This window comes from Elgaria multicarinata, chromosome 1, assembly GCF_023053635.1.
Source record: "Elgaria multicarinata webbii isolate HBS135686 ecotype San Diego chromosome 1, rElgMul1.1.pri, whole genome shotgun sequence".
Classification (NCBI taxonomy): domain Eukaryota; kingdom Metazoa; phylum Chordata; class Lepidosauria; order Squamata; family Anguidae; genus Elgaria; species Elgaria multicarinata.
Window position 1 is genome coordinate 110617696 of NC_086171.1, and position 20654 is coordinate 110638349.

Here is a 20654-nt window from a genome sequence, read left to right on the forward strand (position 1 = left end):
GGTTAGCTCTGTTTCTACCTTTATTGAGGCTTTGACCATTAAAAGAGCCTGGTCTGGGTGGTAATGTGGTTTGCTTCATGGCCTGAGTCCTCAGAGAATGAAGATGGCAAAGGTCAAGGAGCCTCCTTTGGATACAGGGGAGCTGGTCCCCTGGGGTTCCTCTAGAGAACTAGGGAGACAATTCTCTAGAGGAACTGGCATTGTCTTTCAATCGCCAAATTTCCTCCTATTGATTCTGGAGCCTCTTTGGTATGAGGGGTTGGAATCGTCTGAGGATAATGGTTCTGGATGTAGTTCCATGATAGTCAGATCCAATGGTTACATGAGCAGAAGTCCACTTGTGCTATCAGACTTCTCCATTCTATCTTCCCCCTCCCAACACTCCAGAGCAGAATGTTGGTGGGTGGGTGTGCAGGGGGAGGGGAATCCATTCTGTCAATGATTCCCCTTCACTGTTGGAATGACACCACTGCATCCAACTGTTTGTAACCCCCTTCATCCATTTGACAATGTCATCACTAAACTATATAAAGTGTCATCCTGCAACTACCACTTTATATCTGCAGCAAATAAAATATGAGAACACTGTATCCCCCAGAAACCCTGGGGAAGGATAGTGTTTACTGGACACAAACCCCACAGCTCTTCAGCTAGGTCCTCCCTTTCCTCACATGTCAGTTTCCAGCAACTATGCAGGAAACCTATCTATTAATGGATCACAATCATTCTCAAACGTAGGGTTCCATCACATCAGCAATTTAATGCACTCTCACCATGGCTGGTGTGCAGTTTTGCAGCATGGTACTCACATGATGCCGTGCCTGTCTTGCAGACACTCTGCCTCTTCCCCAGACTTTTCTGTCTTTTTCTAGAATGGGGAAAGTCTGGATTATTTCCCTAAAGCACATTTAATGCACCCGGAAGCCTCCATGTAGTGCTGTCCTCTTGCTTTTTTCTTTGTTTGGGGCATGTGAAATTCCCAAAAGGGAATTTCAGCAGGTGTCATTTGTATATATGCAGAACCTGGCGAAATTCTATCCTCATCACAACAGTTAAAGCTGCAGGAGCCCTGCCCTCTTTTGTATCTGGCCACTCTAGTATAGCTTCTGCAGCTTTAACTGTTGTGATAAAGAGGGAATTTCGCCAGGTTCTGCATATATACAAATGACACCTGCTGAAATTCCCTTTTCTGTGCAACTGTTAAAGATACAGGAGCCCTGTCCTCCTTTTCATAGGGTCACCCTAAAGTAGATACCCAACTCCCAGAGAATGTTCAGGCTTGTTTAGTGGAGGCAGACAGAGGATGGAGGCAGGGCAGATTTCCACCTGGTGCAGTGAAAAAAGGCCACAGGAAGGGAAGGGACAAGAGGAGTGGAGGCACCCTGTTTTGCTTCTTTTCTCTTCCACTCACAGAACAGGGGTTATCAGTCCATAACACAGGGGTGGTGTGGATTGTGTTGAACTAATACACTGTTTCTTGCCTCAATACTATTTTACTTTGCATGTCACTGTTACATAAAGGTAACATTATCATTTGGTTCTACCTTGCTTCCATGACCTCATTGTGAAAGACAGAATTAAAAGAAGAAAAGAATTAACTCAGTAATTCTTCTGAACAACCAAGCTATTAGAAATAAGATAAATTATTCTGAATTGTATTTATACAAGTTTGACAGTAATGGCTTGTGGGAACTCCTTTGGCCCCAAAGGCACTTGGGTAGGTGTATTCATGATTCAACTATGGCATTGTTACATATTTCTCTCTCTTTCTCCTCTGCTTTTTTCTCTAGCAGAAGCCATCCTTACTTTCAGAACTATTAGGGCTGTTCACATATTTATAGGATTAGGAGCTTGCAGAAAATGCATGGAATTTATTTAAGCATTTTGTAAACGTCTAGATCCTCGGTTAGCTTATTTTTGAACCCACCTCGCTCTGGTTTACCGACAAGCTACTGACGGTAGAATTGAAATGTTCATTATCCTCAAAATGCAGTGAGACATCTCAGTGTGTAATTTTTCATGGTGGTTGTTTCCTTTTAAAATTGCGAGGCTGGAAGCTCAAAACTCCACCGACTCAATAATTTGCAACAGGCTTCTTATTGGCCACACGGCCAAACATGCTCTGATAATCATGCAGTCTGATTCAGGATCAGGATTCTGCTTGAAGAACATGACATCAAATATAAAAAATCCCGGTTCTGATGTGAGAGGAGCAATCTGAATTGATGGTAATATCCAACCAAGGTATTCGTGCGGAAGTTGTCAAAACTTCTACCCTCATAGAACACTTTCCATGCTGATTTGTCTCCTCAGGCACCCCTGCTTAATGTCCTTCCCCCACATCCCACTCACGTGGCCGTGAGGAGGCTATTGCAGATGGGCGGGAGGAAGAGATGTGCGTCCTTACCATTGGAGGAGGTTTCATGGTGCCACCAGCTGGGGTGCAGCTCCCTCCCACCCTGCCAGTATGCAGTGTGGGTTTACCCGGTTGCCAGTTTTGGGGGGCCGAATAGGATTTTTTTTCACATAGCCTGACTGGCTAGGGCTATATGTTTTTCGCCTACTACATACTGTAAATATGGAGAGGGTGTCTTAGGAATTATTGGGGTATTAGCAATTGGTCACATTTGTCCTAGGCTGTCAGGTGTGGGCACATTTAGAGAACAGGGATGCTGATCATTCTGAGGCACCGCTAAGTGGTGACAGGTGATGCCTGTGGCCTTCTGCTGAGGGTTCTTGCAGCCCAAGTAGGGGGATAAGGGTTACCTGTGAGGCCAACTCACCTCACTCCACCCAATGCCTTGAGGGTCAGGGGAAGGCCTCCCCTCCCCAAAAGAGGTAGGCTTGTGAGTGGTGATCAAGCAGATGCCACTCATCCTGTATAGAATGTTTACTCCATTAAAACGCCTACTAATTACTGGCGTAGTTAGGGCCCACCCAGTGCTTCCTTTTGAGACCTTAATAAATTTGGCCCAAATTTGAAACCATATATACTGGTCTCATTTCTTTATTTCTCCCCTATTTCACCTGCAATTTGCTGCACAATTGCTGCACATTGCTGAAGATTCTGGGTTTACTAGAGTACGAGTAGGAGTTGTGTTACACTTTAGATTTGATTAGAATTTACCAAAACTTACAAAATTCTCCATATTTAGGATAAAAAGAACTTGAGAAACTGAAACACAAAAACTGAAACACAAAAGTCTGTGTAGTGAACCATGTTTGAATAAGGGTTGCCATCTATTCTTTTTTTCTAACAGGCTGCTCTTATTTTACAGCTATATGGCAGGAAGACATATCAGGGCGCTCTTCACACTGGGAATTGCTGTACTTACTGAATTTGGCTTATTCAGATGGATGAGTATTTCAGGGGGTTTAATAAGAATTTACCAAGAGTCCAAAGTTCTTCATATTCGGGAGACAGAGAACTTGACAGAAGAAGAAGAAGAAGAAGAAGAAGAAGAAGAAGAAGAAGAAGAAGAAGAAGAAGAAGAAGAAGAAGAAGAGGAGGAGGAGGAGGAGGAGGAGGAGGAGGAGGAGGAGGAGGAGGAGGAGGAGGAGGAGGAGGAGGAGATGATGATGATGATGATGATGATGATGATGGGAAAGCAGCACTGACAGATTCACCCACCCCTAGAGAAATCACTTCATCTTCCACATTGGACATGCCTGCTGGACCTTGAACTAAAGAGTGTACCCTAGAACACATCCAAAACTAATGTGTGCCTGTGCATTGCAGAAAATCAAAAGTGGAGGGCAAGCTTCATTAAGAGAAACTTGCCTGCAATTCCTGATCTTTTCATTGAAGAACCCTTAATAAAATTCAGCGGAATCCAAGAATCCCCTAGCACACAGCTTGGAAACTAGTGTTTCTTCTTTCAGCTCTGTGTGGCACAGCTATGATTAACCATGAGATTCACTCATCTCCCTAAGGCCTGCTAAACTGATAACTTTTCTTTCTCTCACTGAGGCTGGATTGCAAGCAGATGCTGGGACACTGGTGTAATGATTTCCTCATAATCCCACACCTTTCATATCCTGTCTCCAGCAAATAATTTCAGATGAATTACTTGCAGCATATTAAATCCCTTGATACTCTCAATATTTGAGAGCTAGAAGTTGCAGTACGGATACCCCAAGCATGACGTTATGTAGAAAGTTTCAGTTAGGAAAGTACAAACTCCCAAAAGGAATTCTGCAGTGGAATTTGTTACCTTGGAAACGGGCTACAGTTTTTTGCAGAAAATATGAATGACTTGTCAGATTTCAGATTTCCTCTATGTGTTACTGCCAATCTTGGCGCACAGCCATACTTGCTATTTTAACACAACGCAATTCCCACACATTTGAGATGTAGGAATGTACAAGATATTAACTCCTGTTTGCATATCATGCAAATATGTCTCCTTGGCAACCTGGAACGTGAGCAGGAATGTAATTATTGGGACATTTTGGCTGTACACTGTACAAAGTGTGTCTTTGTACAGGTGACACTTCTGAAAATTGCCCTTCAACTGCATTTTCATATTTTGCCCCAGGGCGGGGTAGAAATATTTGAAAATACACACTTTTCTGTTGCACGGGGTCGGGGGATGCTTGTGATCAGGAATGAGGTGGAAAATGGAAACCTGGACAGGTGTAAACATTGCTCTTTCTACCATCCCTATTCAGATGTTACGTTAGTCCTATTCAGGCATTCATAGAGAATGGATGAGCACGACTGCAGGACCACAATACAAGACCCACTACCAATGTCACTGTCATGGATAGCAATCTTAACCCAAATGAACTTAGACTCTACCCCATGATTGTGAACCTTAACAGCACTTAGAATCTTGCTTCAGACATTTGCATCCACCCATTCTTCCTGAGCTCTGGGAGGGTCTTTGCCACCCCAGAGGACCCACAAATGCTGCTGCTGCTAATGATGATGATGATGATGATGATGATGATGATGATGATAATAATAATTTTATATCCAACCTCTCTGTGGCTAACAATAAAAGAAAATCTTAATTAAAACATAGCATAAAAACAAATAAATTAAAAACATAGTTTAATAAAACAATAAAAGAAATAAGCATGCATAGAAATGCCCTTCACTGCCCCCCATCAGATGGAGGGAAGACATGCCATGGGAACTGGGAAGTGTGCATTTAAGAGACAGCACCACCCTCCCCTTCAGCTCCTTCAGCTCTGGTGCATCCTTGGGTCCTGTGTGACTAGCTGCAGCTGGTCACACACTTAAAAAGGATTTGTTTGGTCTGCCCCAACTGGATTTAGGACACTTTCCCCGCCCCCCCGTCCATACAGTTAGCTAACATGGTGGCTATGATTCAACTACTTGGTTTCAGCTCCGCACAATGTAAGAGTACTAGTTTGTCTGGAGGATGTCATGATGTTTTGTATGGTTTGTGGTTGTTTTATGCCAATAAAGGTACATTGAATTGTAATTGGTTTCAGCTATTTTGGTCAGGGCTGGGCAGTAAATGAGGCAAATTGTCTACTCTGTTGAGCACCTTGAGGTACCTGGGTGGCGAAGAGTCATTAACCCAATATATCCTCATCATCAGCCAAAGGAGAAAGGGAGCAACTCTTGAGCCTTATAGGCCTCTAGCCTACAATCCTGACCAATGGGGATGGGTTGGAATGGTCAGGGTCCCCCTCAGTGCAGGCAATGGTAAGCAGGCAATGAAAAGCCCAGATTAGTACCTGATTGATCTGGGCTTTGAGTCAGGGTAGGGTCACCCAAGATTGAGACTGTTGGATGTACCAGTTGTCTAAGGGGTATCCACATATACCTCTAGGTTTTATTCTTTGTGTGATCCTTGATATTTAGTAATAAATTTATTATTATTATTATTATTATTATTATTATTATTATTATTATTTATTTATTTATTTATTTATATAGCACCATCAATGTACATGGTGCTGTACAGAGTAAAACAGTAAATCGCAAGACCCTGCCGCATAGGCTTATTTATGAGCCTTTTACCCAAATATTTGCCTCATATTTTTTTATTCTGGTGAAGAGAGAATTGCACTGTGACTATAGTATGTCTGCAACTATTATTGGGGTGAATCCAGACAAAGTCAATCACACATAGTTACTTTTGGAGTCAGTATAAAAAGTTAGTCATGACATTCTCCATGTGCTTAAGATTCTAAAGATATATTAAGATAACATATTTTACATAAGCTTTTCTTACATCTCTTCCACTTTTACAGTGTGTGTGTTTTGCAAAGGAGAAGACAATAATAAGCATGAGTGCAAATTAAAAATGGGATGATGCTGAATGGAAGGAATTGGAAGGCAATAAGGCCTGCCACAAAATACTATAACTTAATCAATCTGGCCAAAACAATGAGTTATAGAAGTGCTTTCCACCCACCCCTTTCAGGCAGTCATCATGAGATTTTTTTTCCCTCTAGTCCATACATTTGCTGGATTTTTCTATGCGTAAAAGCAGCACATGGAGTGACTGTTAAAGATACAGGAGCCCTTTCCTCCTTTTCATATGTTCACCCTAAATAATGATGACATAAATTAGACACTAGCTGTAAAAAGGCAAAAATAGAATGTGAAGTTTTAAAATATTAACAATGGAAAACTGTAAAAAAAATAATCAAAATCAAAAAACACCACACACAAAAAACAAAATCCTCCTTTCAAAGCAACCTCCACTATTATAATCAAGCAACTCAAAACAGCTATTATCTATAAATATACCTTCAGTTTTGAAATGTATTGTTTTTTAGTCAGCAAGGTTGTTAGTTTTAAGTATGTAGTAAGGCAGATCACTAAAAAGCTAGTCTGTCAACTGCAGAATCCAGATATACTGCCCTACATATGGCTGGGTGGAAATCAAGTTTGGGGCATAGCAGCAATGGGAGGAATCAGGAAAAAATGCTGTCACTAAGGGCCTTTTCACACATTCCATTTTTCAGATATTCACTTACACTGTTATAAGCATACACTTAAAATGTACTGTGTATCATGCTGGTATACTTATCAGGATTGGCAACATTTGCCTGCTGAGTGTACACATAATGGCAAACTTGGGTTTGTCTCCGTGGAATGAATGAAATAGCACTGAGATTGCACCTTGGTACCTGCACTTCATCGAAATACCTTATATTAATAAGCATGGAACCTGATCCCAAATGCCCAGCTCCGTGGCTTAATCAATGTAATATTTGGTAGTTTTAGTTTTATATCTTAGCCCTGTCTTTTAGTATTGAAAGAACACCTAGTAGTGTAGTCCAAAGAGGATTTGGACTGTGTGCTGTCATTGGCCTCCACCCCTTACCTGACCCCATAAGCAATGTGGGGCAAACTGCTGGTGCTTGGCAGAGGGGCATGGATTTATTTATTTATTTATTTAAGCAATTTTTATGCCGCCATTCAGCCAAAAAAGGCTCTCACGGCAGCTTACAAAAGTATTTCTTGACAGTCCCTGCCCACAGGCTTACAATCTAAAAGACATGACACAAAAGGAAAGGGGTTTGGGAGGGAGGAGGAGGAGGGAAAGGAAAGGAAATTCAGGCACTACAATCTTTGTTGCAAATTAATGCCTGCTTCCTCTGGAAGCCACCATTTTCCACAGAAATTGTGACTCATTCTTTTCCGTAAATGTCCAATTTGCACAAATGGAAGCCTTAGCAGGGTATGCAACAGTACAGATAAGACATCGCCTATAATCTGTGTAATTTATGGTAATTTGAGAAATGGTGGGAGGGATCGAAAATCTGCTAGCTGGCTTGGCTCGATTCAGATCAAGTCGGGATAGCTTGCAGGTGGGAGAACTGGAGCCCAGGGGTGTGAGCTGCTGAAAGTTCCACAAACGTCACTCCCCAGATGGATTCCTTTGATAATCCTACTCTGCACAAACCCAGAGTATGCATGGGTGTGCACACAAGGATCTTTGGGCCCTGGTAACCAACTCCTCATTTGTAAAATGGAACTGCAAGATTTATATCGCAAGGTTGCTTAGAGAATGAACAAGACAAAGATCCATATTAGAAGTCACACATTCGCACTAAGGAAAGAACACCATTTCTGTAGTGTGGTTCCACAGAACATCCTCATACCTTTATGGCAGTGGAGGCAATCTGAATATGGTGGAGTCTTCTCAGGGTGCTGTCCCTGTCAATGAAGTAAGAGGCCGCCAGTTGGTGTAGTGTTTCCAGTGTCACTGTAGTACTGTTAATGCTGGGATCACTTGTCTCTGGTCTCTTACTCAGCTTCCGCTTGTCCACAAAAATTGTGAGCGACTCCTCTCCTGTGGAAGCAACACATCAAACAAACCCGTTAAAAGAATTAAATGTGATTTGTGTGTGTGTGTGTGTGCCCCATTTAATGTAACTGGAAAATGCATCAAATTCAGCTTTCTTGCAAAGGAGCAGCTACGGTGTAGTGGTAGCAGTGTTGTGCCAAAATTTTCAATGATTCAATTTTTGGCATTTAACGGGGGGTAAGAAAAAAACAAAAACTCTGGCAAAAGAGGCTGTTAGAGGTGAGAATTTTGGAGAATTTTCTCCTTGGGGAGGGGACAGGGGTTCCACATATCTTTTAAAGTGTAAGCAGTTGTTGAGGAGGTCTTCTTTCTATTTTCTTTTTAAACACCCCCAGCACTTGCAGGAGCCCAGGAGTTCTTCCTGAAAGTCTATTAGACATGGTCTCCAATAGGCATACAGGAAGAACTGGCGGAGTCCTCAAGTTCTGGGTGTGTGTTGTTGTTTTTTAACCAAATAAAAAATAGAAAGAAGATCCCGCAAGAACTGGTTACACTTTTAATAGGTATGTGTTGATGCTGTCCCACACCCCAAGGAGAAAATTTTCCAAAATTTCCCCCCTCCCTGCGAAAGAACCAGAAAAAACAACGTCTCTTTCGCAGGAAGAGAAACAGTTCCTGGAAAGAGGAGGCAGGATTAGGCACATCACCAAATGGTAGAACAGGTGCTTTATATTCTGAAGGTCCTATGTTCAGTCCATGACATCCATTTCCAGCTAAAAAGATTCTAAGCAGTAGATTCAGGAAAGATTCTTATCCAAGAGCCTCTGGCTTAGTATGTCAGCTTCAGATTTTCATAGTTTTATTTCCACTGCTCTGCAACTATTTTGTGCATGAAGGGAACAATGCACCCACCAATCCATAAATGCATAAAATAAAATGATAACAATAGTTAACATAGGAATTAACGTGGGATAAAATTGGGGCGTAATTCTCGCAAGTGAAGCCTTAATTTACAATTGCAAATAGAGGCTTCTGCCACACTTGACACATGGGTGAATATTTTCTTGCCAGCTGTAGTCCACAGCCATGAAATAGGCTTAGAAGACAATCTAAATATTAGCTAACAAATGGATGTGATTGGGTAAACTATTGAAGGTTGTGAGTCTTAAGGACTAAAAAAAGGATTAATCACAGCAATGTGTAGCAAAAGGAGGGGAAAAGATTACTTGGCATCATAGCTACACAGCTGTGAGTAGTACACAGCTGTTTGCAGCAACAAACAACTACTACTACTACTACTACTACAACAGAATAAAAAAATCAGAGTTTGCTTCACTTGTCCCAAGCAAAAAGAGAAATTTAAAAATATGCTTTTGTTTTCCTCCCACTCACAGGAAAAAAAATACATCCCCGTATAATCCAATAATTGGTTCATGGGATTCTCAGGCTTTCTAGATGGATGCTTTTATTCCAGTAGTGTCCTTGTCTCTGACTCTTGACAGATATTCATCAATGGGCAGAAAGTGACCTTCACATTAACAGACTGATATTTGCTTAATATTTTCCACTCTCCTGGCTAGCCTTGAAATGTGCAAGCTCTTCCTTACTTTAAATGTAATTCTTTACAAGTATACAATCTTTTCATATCTTATTGCCAAGAATTTATATTAGCAATCTGAGTTCTTCACTTGATACAAGCATTCTCTTTCCTATCTCTGGAGAGATCTTGAAGTTACAAAACCAAGGGACAGGTGTCAAAAACAGCCTCACGTCTAATTCCACATCTCTCTCCCAAGTTTGTAGTAATGAAATGTGTGCTATGATGATGTCATCTCAGAGAGCTTTGGCTATTGGGCAGTATAGAAATGCAATAAATAAATAAATAAATAAATAAATAAATAAATAAATAAATAAATAAAATTGTGTGTCATGACAGTCACTTCCTCCTGCTACACATCATTGGTCAGGAGGCAGAGGGCACAAATGAGAGGAGAACACAGAAAAAAAGACAAGATGTCACATCACACAATTCATTACACGTTATAGGGAAGAGGAACTAGAGAAATGACTCCTTTTTTCAGCAGTAACCTTGTGTTTTGGTAATGTCAGGTATTTCCTGTATAGCCCAATCCTATGCACATTTACTTAGAAAGTCACACGGAGTTGAAAAGAGTTTACTCCCGAGGAAATGTGGATGGGATTGTAGCCGTACTACCTAGTCCTATTCATGGAAGGGTGCGTAGCCTGCTTCTGCAACCTTAATCAGTATTAAATTTTTCACAGATGATATGTGTGTGAGAGTGTCTATTCTAGGAGGTGGTTTTTGTTGTTGTTGTTTCAATTTAAGGACTTTGGTTGGATAAGGTCTTCTCCCAGCTATCTCTCAAAGGAACCTGCAAAAACAGGTAGCTGCTGTTTTGGGGTTGTTGTTTAAACTAACAAGGCTTTAGAATTCCATTCTGGCCACTTCACCAAGGAGGAGGTTACACAGTAGTTAGGAACTGGCAGGCTGCAATAATAAATTAAATCCACATGGGTCTTAGGAGCAACTTTAGGAATTATTTAAATAGAAATGCAAATCACAAGATCCAGTATAAGAGGCATTAGACTAATACTGTAACGGCTTTAGCTAAATACACATAAATATGGCTTGGGAACATGTATTTTTATAATGCCTAATAATATATGTTTCTATGATTAAAACACTTGGAGTTGTTTTCTGCCTCAAGGCAGTTTCCCCCACCCCACCTCCTGCTGACATATTTCAAAAGCCTGGCTTCCAATTTTTGTTTCTTACTAGTAATGAAAGAGACATAAACCTTCATTTTAGGATTTCAGTTCAGGATTTCAGAAAGAATCCTGAATTCCAGAACTCTGGTAAAGAGCAACCTCAGGATTTGGGGAAAGGCAGATTCTGTAAGCATCACTCATTCTTACATTACCTCAGTGGTGTAGAAGTGGATGCAGCAGGATTTCTTCATGCTTTACTGGAGAAACCTGGGACTACCTGTGGCTCTTTTCTGTGCCAGGGTCCCATGCCAATTTTCTCTGGGTTAATGTTGGCACTGGGAGAAGCCATAGCATGGGCTCCTATGCATGGCTTGTGGGATCTAAAGTTATTTAAGCAGTGTTTCTTATTGAGCGATAAGAATTCCTCCCTCCTCATATCCCATGCAAAATGTGATGTGGGGCCTTGGTTGGCCTCAAGCAGCCCGTGTGGACTCCAGTTCATGGACTGCTGTGTTTGCTTGACTACGTGCGTGCCAACTCAGGCAAGTGTTGCAGTCCCTGCTGGTCCACTGAGTGACCATATTGCATTAAAAATGGTGCCTTTTTCTTTTATGTAAAGGAGATTTGTGCAAATGATGGCTGTAAATGGAAACTTTACAGCCACGTTTGTGCAAATGGCCTTTTATGTAATAGAGCAAACTGCTCACTGCAAAATGGCAGCTCACTGAGGGATCAGGTTGCTGCGTGCCGGGTGCTTGTGGACTATCCCGTGGCTTGCTGCATGCAGCAAGCAGGGGCGAGTGACTGGTAGGGATCCAGCAAGTGGTGCATGAGGTGGACTGGGGTGAGTCCATCCGTCCCAATGTGCAGGGGCGGACAATTTTCACAATGACTGAGATGCTCTGAAAACCACCTTGAAGCTTGGGTCTATTCATATCTTGTGTTTGCAGTCTTTTTTATGTTTGGATGGGAAAAGGACACACACACACCCTTAAAGCATGAAAAAAACCACTTTTTAAAAAATGTGCATGTTCCTAATGTTAAAACAAGTTTTAGAATTTGCAAACACCTTTGGAGAATATGTGCTTCTGCTTGTATTCACGTTGAGGGCTGCAAACAGGGCATGTTCAAATGATTTGCAAGCATGAACAAAATTCTTGTATGTCGTTAGTCTGAATGCATATGAGGCTACAGTCTTCTAAAGTTAAGGAGTTCTGGATATCATCTGTATCTTGACGGGAGACCACGTGCAAACCACCTGTTAGCTGTACTGAGGCATTCAAAGAATCTCGTAGATGAAGGCAGTTACAGAAACACCTCCAGTGTCCACAGATACAGTGAAAACGTCTGCAGGGAGTGGGCCAGCACACATATAGCTGTTCACATGTAGATCTCCATGCAATCTGGAACTCCAAAAGCATGTGACACAGCTACATGTGCAATGGCTCCCTTCCTGCAGATGTCTGTGGGAGGGATGTAACACATGCCATGTCAGCATGTTCAGATAAGGTTTTTTAAAAAAAGTCCAAATAAGGCTACACACTGCCTTGTTTCCCACCAAGGAAAGACAGGGCATGAATGTAATAAAGTCTTGACAGCCAAATTCTCTGAGGGCAATTTGTGGAAACAAACTCATTTCATCTCTACTGGTGCAATACCTGCTACTATGGCATTGGAAGCAGGCCAGTCTCCATAGTAATGCAATCACCAACATCCTGACCATGATATCGTCTGGGAGCTCATTATGCTTGATAGGGGAAAATAAGAACCCTCAATAACTACATACAAATATGAGAATATTTATATGGACCTTTTTATTCTCCCAGAATTTTAGCAGTCTATAAATAAATTTTAACTTGATGTTTTAAATTTGTAATTTTGCACTGCTGCTTTTTTATCTGGTTGAGCTTTTATTATATTGTATTTTATATTATGGTTTTATACTGTTGTTTTATACTTTGAATGGTTTTAATTTTTGTGAACCACCCAGAGAGCTCCGGCTATTGGGCGGTATAGAAATGTAATAAATAAATAAATAAATAAATATCAAAAGATACAAGCTCATCAATGTATAGCTCAATTCTGTGCATACTAAGTCAAAAGTAAATTCTATGATCATGCTAACTCCGAAGTAAATTCCACTGAATTCTATCAGTGGAATACTCTCTATACATTTCCATTTATTTTGATATAGAGGTTTTATGTTCAGGTATTTTAAAGGGATACATTCCCAGGTAATGTGGATTCCTTGCATACATGAAATTCCATGATACCATTATGTCTTTCGATAAATGCTCTGGTTGACAGGTTGTGTTAGATCTGATCTGCCTGCCCCCACATAATACTTCAAAGGTACCAGCATTGTCCTTCTCTTCAAACACTGAAAAATAAACATATCTATTAGTATCTATATGTAAATCTCAAGAAATGCTAAACACTAATAAGCTGCAGGAGTTTTAGGGCTGATTCGTGTGAATATCTAGAGTGGGCAGGTGTCCTACCTTACAGAGGGCAGTCTTCCATTTCGAAGATTGAACTTGCTATCAACGGTTAACACCTGGAAGCCATATTGAGCAGGGACACAGGTTACATACTCAGGCTTCTCCATTATAGTGAGATGCACTATATTTCTATTTAAATTATAATTATTTGTCCTTTTACATATGCATTTGCATATGCAAATGGACTTTACATATGCAAATTGTATGCAAATTTATACAATCTTTTGTCCTCTTTTTGGGGTGATGCATATGTGGTCACCCTATGAATATTGCATTTTCCTTTCAATATTCATATCATAACACACTGACCTCCTGAAAGGGTCCTCATGGTTTAAAATTAGAAGTTAACACATTTCATTTTAAAAGTGGAATTTCTATGATCATGGTCATTTGCAGTTTTACCATATAGGGTGCTTTCATGGAATTGTAGACCTGGTGTCAACAAGTGCCATTAGAGAACCCATCCCTGCCTTTGGCTCCATTTTTAATTACTCCCACCCACTTTTAACCTCCTCCCTGGTGCTCTGGTGAGCAGTTTCCAGTTGCCATTTTGGATTGCTCCCAACGCCCCAGATGTTAAGTCATTCCAGACCATTGTGTGTGGGAGAAAATGGCCACTGCCCAAAGTTATGGTAACATTTGTGTGTCTTCCCTACCATGCCCTGGAGAGGAAACTTCTGGGGTTTGGTTGTGTGTGTAGAAGAGGTGGAGGAAATAAACATAAAATGGAGAGTTTTGGTAAGCATCAACATTTGGAAGGGTCCACCAATGGTGAGGGGTCCACAGGATGAGATTTTGTCATGGACATCTTCCTCAGTCCTGGAGCTGGCCCTGAAGGATTGTGATAAGATATAAGTGGGATGGGGAACACTCAATGGTGATTCCAGAACTATGCAGCAGAGCTGTGAATATATTCCCATGAAAATGGCTGCTTTTGAGATAGTCTGTGCCCCAGCATAAATTCATTAAAACCCCTATGAGTTGTAATCTTTCTTTCACTTTAGCGCTGTAGATCAGATGCACCATTTTCAATCAAAGAGCTAGAACACCCCAATTCAGAACGGACAGTTCCTGACACAACTTATTCTTACTCTGCAGCTGACAACCTAACCATGTTTTTTTATCAGCATTTTACAAAAATCGTGTACGTTTTATACAATTGAACTGTCAGTCATGGCATGCTGGGAACACAGATGTATATATTTTTGGTGAGCTTCCACTTCAGTGAGATTTTGATCTATTTGCTGCTTTCCAAAAAAAAAAAAAAAAAAAAAAGAAGGAGTTATGATAGGGCTTAAGGTATTGTTATCTTAAATGACAAAAGGATGCTATATCTGGAAAGAACCTTTATAAAACCAATGCAGCAGTGAGATGTTATGAAACTCATGCACCTGCCAGAAGAGAAAAGGAGTGACTGTCATTTCCTTAATATACAGTTGAGGCTTCAGTTTCAGAAAATGAATTAAAGAAAAGCCATTCTTTACATAAATCAAAGGCGTTTGACAAGATTGTCCAGTGGGAAGGCTGCACAATCACAGGAATTATCTTTAATATAATCACCCACCAAGGGATAAAACAGTTTTGCTCAATTGTCACTTTTTGGTAGTGGCAATTTTGAGCGCTAATTATCTTTCCTGCTGCATAATTCCTACTCCTTCCTCTTTAGAACTCTCTGCTGGATTGTTTTCCCTGACCACCCTGTCTATTATCAAAGAAGTTGTATCTCCTCCCTCGAGGCTTTTCCCCCAAAATGTCTCACACAATGGCATCACTTTTCAAAACAGCATGTCAGAATTTAGCTACGCCATTTCCATTAATGCTAATGGGAGCCATGCCGCTAGAGCTAGATCTGCACTATCTTGAATATTTTTTTATTATTATTTTCCCATGGCCACCGTCACAGGAAGAAATATGTATTCCATGGCAGCCCAAAAAGTTTGCTAGCTGGACGTCCTTCCCAGAACCATCCACTGCAGTCAATGATTAATGCCGGACAACTTCAAGGAAGTGGGCATTGTCAGGAATAGCAAGAGCCTTGTTGGATGAAACCATGGCTCCATCCAGTCTAGCATCTGATTTTCAAAAGCAGATGCCACTGAGGAGTCCACAAATAGGGAATGGAGGCAGCAGCCCTTCCCTGTTCTATGTCTGATGTATCCCTATGTAATATGTGGACACTGATAGGTCTTCCTGTACAATGTACCAAAAATATTTTTAAAAAACCATTTATTTATTTTTGTAATTTACCTATTTTTAAACAATTTAAAACAAATCCTATGCTGACTCCTATAATTCCCAGCGTGCCCAAAACTCCCAGCAACTGTCAAGGAAGCACCTCTCAGAGGACGGGGCTGCCTACAGACTGCCAAAGGCATGCTGAGGGGTGTAGGCATTTCAGAGATCTTGGGGGATTGTGCATGGCCACATGGCCCAAGATTTCTCAAACATCTACACAGCCCAGCATGCCTTGCCCGGAGCTGCCCACATCCACAGAGAGCCACTTCCATCTACTCCTTGGTAATGCTACTCCTTGAGAGAGTGCCAAGGAGCAGCATCAGTGATTAGCGGAGGGAAGTAAATTAACATTATTCAGGCAACACCAGGAATATCTGATTGATTTATATGGGCTGTTTTGCTTATATATATATTAACAAAACAGCCCGTTATACGACAGGTGTAGAGGAGCAGTCTGGTGAGATGGTTTGTGGGTTTTGGCCCCTCTGCTAGGCCGGAAGCTCCTGGCAGTTATCTTTCTCGGAACTTGGAACTTCCATAGAAGGCCGCAGTTCTGTGAAATGTCACTAGATGGCACCAGAGGGCAAAAACTATTACTGGGAACTTCCATAGAAGGCCGCAGTTCCGAGGAACGTCCCTAGATGGTGCCAGAGGGCAAAAACTATAAATGGCTTGGAGGAGCAGTCTGGTGAGGAGATTAGTGGGTTTTGGCCCCTCTGCTAGGCCGGAAGCTCCTGGCAGTTATCTTTCTTGGAACTTGGAACTTCCATAGGAGGCTGCAGTTCCGAGAAACATCACTAGATGGTGCCAGAGGGCAAAACCTAGAAGTGGCTTGGAGGAGCCCTCTGGCCTTCTATCTTGGAACTTCCCTAGATGGCAGTTATTTTTCTTGGAACTTCCATAGAAGGCCCTGTGAGCTCAGAATTTTTAAACATGCAAATAGGAGAGAATGCAGAGGCAGTGGATTGGCCTATAAGTGCAAATAGGAGAGAACATGCAAATAGGAGAGAAGGCAGAGGCAGTGGATTGGCCTACTGGTTGGTGACGTCATTGTGACATTACCAACCAGTAGGCCAATCCCCTGCCTCTGCATTCTCTCCTATTTGCATAAGTGGCTTAGAGGAGGCCTCTGGGCGCATATATATATATATATATATATATATATATATATATATATATATATTCTTTGTATTAGGGATGTATTTATATCCCTATATATCCCTATGTATTAGGAACAGGGAAATCTGGGCCTTTTGTTTTCTACCATCAATCTCATTCTGACTCTAGCTCGCATCAGATTGCGAACCCACTTTTCCCCACATGGAAATTTCCATGGACTTCCCCCCACCCCCGCCCAAGAAAAGTCTGCATTATTTGTACACATTTCTTAAATGTACACATTTGTATTTGAGTTTTTCCACTGAGAAAAGTATTTGGGGGGGACGACATTTTTTAAACATGTATGCTTTCTTTGCCCACAGTTTTCAAATGTACTTTGTTTTTAAGATTTTGGCATGTATTCCCCCCTTCGAGACTAATTGCAAACTTCAGAAATGTACAGATTTTGTCAGCAAAATGCATTCCATTTAGATTTAAGTGGTGTGAATAGGGTATGTATGCACTAAAATGCAAACCCCAAACTTTTTTCACCCTTCCACATGGATGAGGAATTATGCTAGGGTGAGAAATTTGTTAGGTTCACATTTAAGTGCAGGAATACCCAATTTGTATCTCTTAAATCTAAACATGGAATGGAATGCATCTCACTGAGGCAGTGGGATGCATGCCGAATTGAAATGTAAGTATGAAGAATGCATACATTTAAAACATGCACCACCAAATACTTTTCTCAATGGGGAAAATGATTATTAAAAATGCACACATTTAAGAAATATATTCAGAAGTACATTGGCTCTAAACGCTGGTGTTACTTAGAGACATTTAAAGAAGATACTTAGAGAAGATATATAAGAAGCCGCCTTAGGGCTTATTCTGTGGCAGTGATAGCAGCAAAAACCTTACTTCTCTGCCTCCATTGCATCAGAACTACACAACACTGTCCAGCAGAGCTTTTTCCATGAAAGGACTGCTTTCTCTGGGAACAGGGATTCCAATGAAGCCCTCAAGGGCTTGACATAATCAATTTGCATTACATTTTGCAGACAAAATTGTTCGCATTCGTTCCAACTTGGATGTAATTGTTTTGACAAAACAAGGGATGGATATTGCCAGACTTCTAACTAATTATGATGTTTTGGTTAGGTTTCAGCTTATGCAGCCTCATGATGTGGACAAGTTACTTGGTGGTTTGAGACCCACCACCTGTCCTTAAGTTCCATGCCCTTCCTGGATAGCATAATCCAGGGCTTCCCATCTGGGCCTCAGACACGGTTAATGTCTTTCATAGGGCTGTCTGAGAAAGCTGCAATGAAACCAAATGAGTTCAGTTTTTATGAATCTGACCTACATAACCCACAGTGAAATGTTTTTCCCCCTGTTGGGAAGATTCGGCAGGCATCTGGACCATTTTTCTATCCTTTGCGAATTTTGCACAAAATATCCAAAGCGTGGCGGGGGGAGCCCAAAAATGTGTTTTCCCACATAGGCTAAAGCATAAAAATGAGCATTTGGGGAGAATTTGCACATGCAGTTTTGCACAAATTTAGGGGGAGGGATTTGATTCCGTGACTGAGTGGACAATAGAATAAAACGTGCCTGACAATCTGTGAAACACAGACGAAACAGATTTTACACAATCCATACATACCTAGTCTTTCTGAGGGATAATATTGTTTCCCCTACGCTTAAGAAGACATGGATTGAACCTTTTTTCTTTTCTTTTTAAACTAAATTAGGATCCCTTAGTTCTGGATAATTATCAGTATTATTGAGTAAATTACTGGAAAAAGTGGTGGCTTCTCAACTCTAGGGGATATTGCATGATACTGATTACTTGGATCCATTTATAAGTGGTTTCTGGTCTGGATTTAGGACAGAAACAGACTTGGTCATCCTAGTGGATGAAAATATTCCAGGAAATGAATGAGAAGAGTCTGAACCACTCAGCCATCAGTATCCCTCTGAGTTAACTTGCTGAGGTAGGAACTGGAGATGTCTTTTACCACGGCTCCAGCTTTTCTGGAGGGACTTAGCCTGAAGGTGGTGTTGCGGTGGGGATCTTGTTCTGAGCATCTCGGGGTTCTATCTTGTCCCCATACTTTTTAACAAATACATGAAGCCACTGGGAAACGTCATCTGGAGCTATGGGCTTACGTGTCTTCAGTATATGGATAATACACATCTCTAATTTGTGTTTCCTCAGATTAATCCTAGAGAGGCTGTGGAAACCCAAAAGAGGTTCAGGAGGCAGATTTTACATAAGTGAGGGCAAACAAACTGAAGCTTAATCCAGATTAAATGGATGTAAAATAGGTGTGGGAAAACCTACCTATGTGGATGGCGGAATAAGACTGGTGTTGGATGGGGCTGCCCTTCTCCAAAGAACCAAGTGCACAGCTTGGAGGTTTCTGTGGATTGGTGCTATCTATAAAGATGTGATTAGCTCTGGTTATCAGGGCTGCCCTTTATCAGCTTTGAGTGATCCACCAGCTACAGTCCATGTACTGCTAACAAGCTCTCACTAGGACTGCCTGTAAAGGCAGTTGGCAAAGATCAGCTGGTGCAGGATGCAGCTGCCCAGTTACTTTCAGGGGCTTGGCGATCAAAGCATATAATACTGGGGGGCGGGAGCATGCTAAAATATGAGGAAAAGAACAAGCATAGTTTGAAGCCAGGGAAGATTAGTAGGGCAGCTCCATCTAAGGGGGATGGAGTGCACAGACCCCCCCTTAGAGGGCTATAGGGGTGGACCATCACAGGGGGCTATGTCTAGGGGTGCCAGAAGGTGTGCCTTCACTCAGGCAGGGTGGACACATTTGTCCAACTCTGACAGCTGTGTACATTTGTTTGAAGGCTTCTCTGATTCCACCTAAAGGAAATCCTAACCCATACAAAGCTGACCCCATTTGCTAGTACCCACATAGTTGTGCACAGGATTGCAGCCTTGGATAAATATTTCAACTTTCATTTGTTTTGCCTCTGATTAGAAGCCTCCCCATTGATAACTCCCCCCCTCCCAATACTAGAAATCTGTTTGTTTGTTTACTTAAAAAGGAAAACTGGAGATGGCTGTACAAATGCAATGAGAGGGACATGATACTCTCCCTTATCACAGGCAGGGGTGTTTGTTTTTACACAATTAATTGATGCCTCCTGTCAAGTTTAAATAGCTAGGCTGTTGAGAGTGACCTTACCTCCCAGGGTAGCTGACAGCAGAAAGTGTGTCCCATATTTCTTGATAAGGTTTTCTGTGATCTGCTGAAGAGTTGGCCTACGTCCTAGTAGTCTTATGTTTCGGAAAAATTCAGGGGCGAGAGGCAGCGGGGACCCAAGAAAGTTCTTTCTCTCAACGGCTAAGTTATTTACTTTCCAACGGCCAAATTCCCTGGAAGGCAAATAAAATAAAATAAAAACTAATTCAAAAATGCAACATTTAAACAAATGCTTTTATCTGCAAATTACACCATCTGGTTGTCCAGCATGTGTACCTGAGTGTGCATGTAGGGATAGTATATTTCACCTAGGCTCAATCATGATATTCAGTCATGTGCTAGACCAGGGGTGGCAACTTGCGACTCTCCAGATGGTCAGGCCTACAATTCCCATAATTCCTCACCATTGGCCTATGTTGGCTAGGGCTGATGGCAGTTGGAGGCCAAAACATGTGGATGGTGGCAACTTGCCCATCAGAGACTTAAAATAAGCAACAAACAAAATGGAGAGATTATTCCATAGCAAAATCATTGTGTGAAGAACAGAAAAGCCTGGGATGTTGCTGGTACTGTAGGCTTATTTCATTCCAAAAAGTCTGACTGTCATCTACAACAGA

General features: G+C 41.4%; 1 protein-coding gene across 2 annotated transcripts in view; it reads right to left on the minus strand.

The window, feature by feature from the left end:
* The window catches only part of BRINP3 (BMP/retinoic acid inducible neural specific 3), a 297011-nt gene that overhangs the window by 110615 nt on the left and 165742 nt on the right, over positions 1-20654 (minus strand). For both annotated transcript variants that reach the window (XM_063134905.1, XM_063134914.1), the window contains exons 3-4: positions 20020-20210; positions 8095-8285 (exon numbers count right to left, since the gene is read on the minus strand). In XM_063134905.1, the coding sequence (XP_062990975.1) occupies positions 8095-8285; positions 20020-20210 (382 nt within the window). The remainder of the gene's footprint in view (positions 1-8094; positions 8286-20019; positions 20211-20654) is intronic.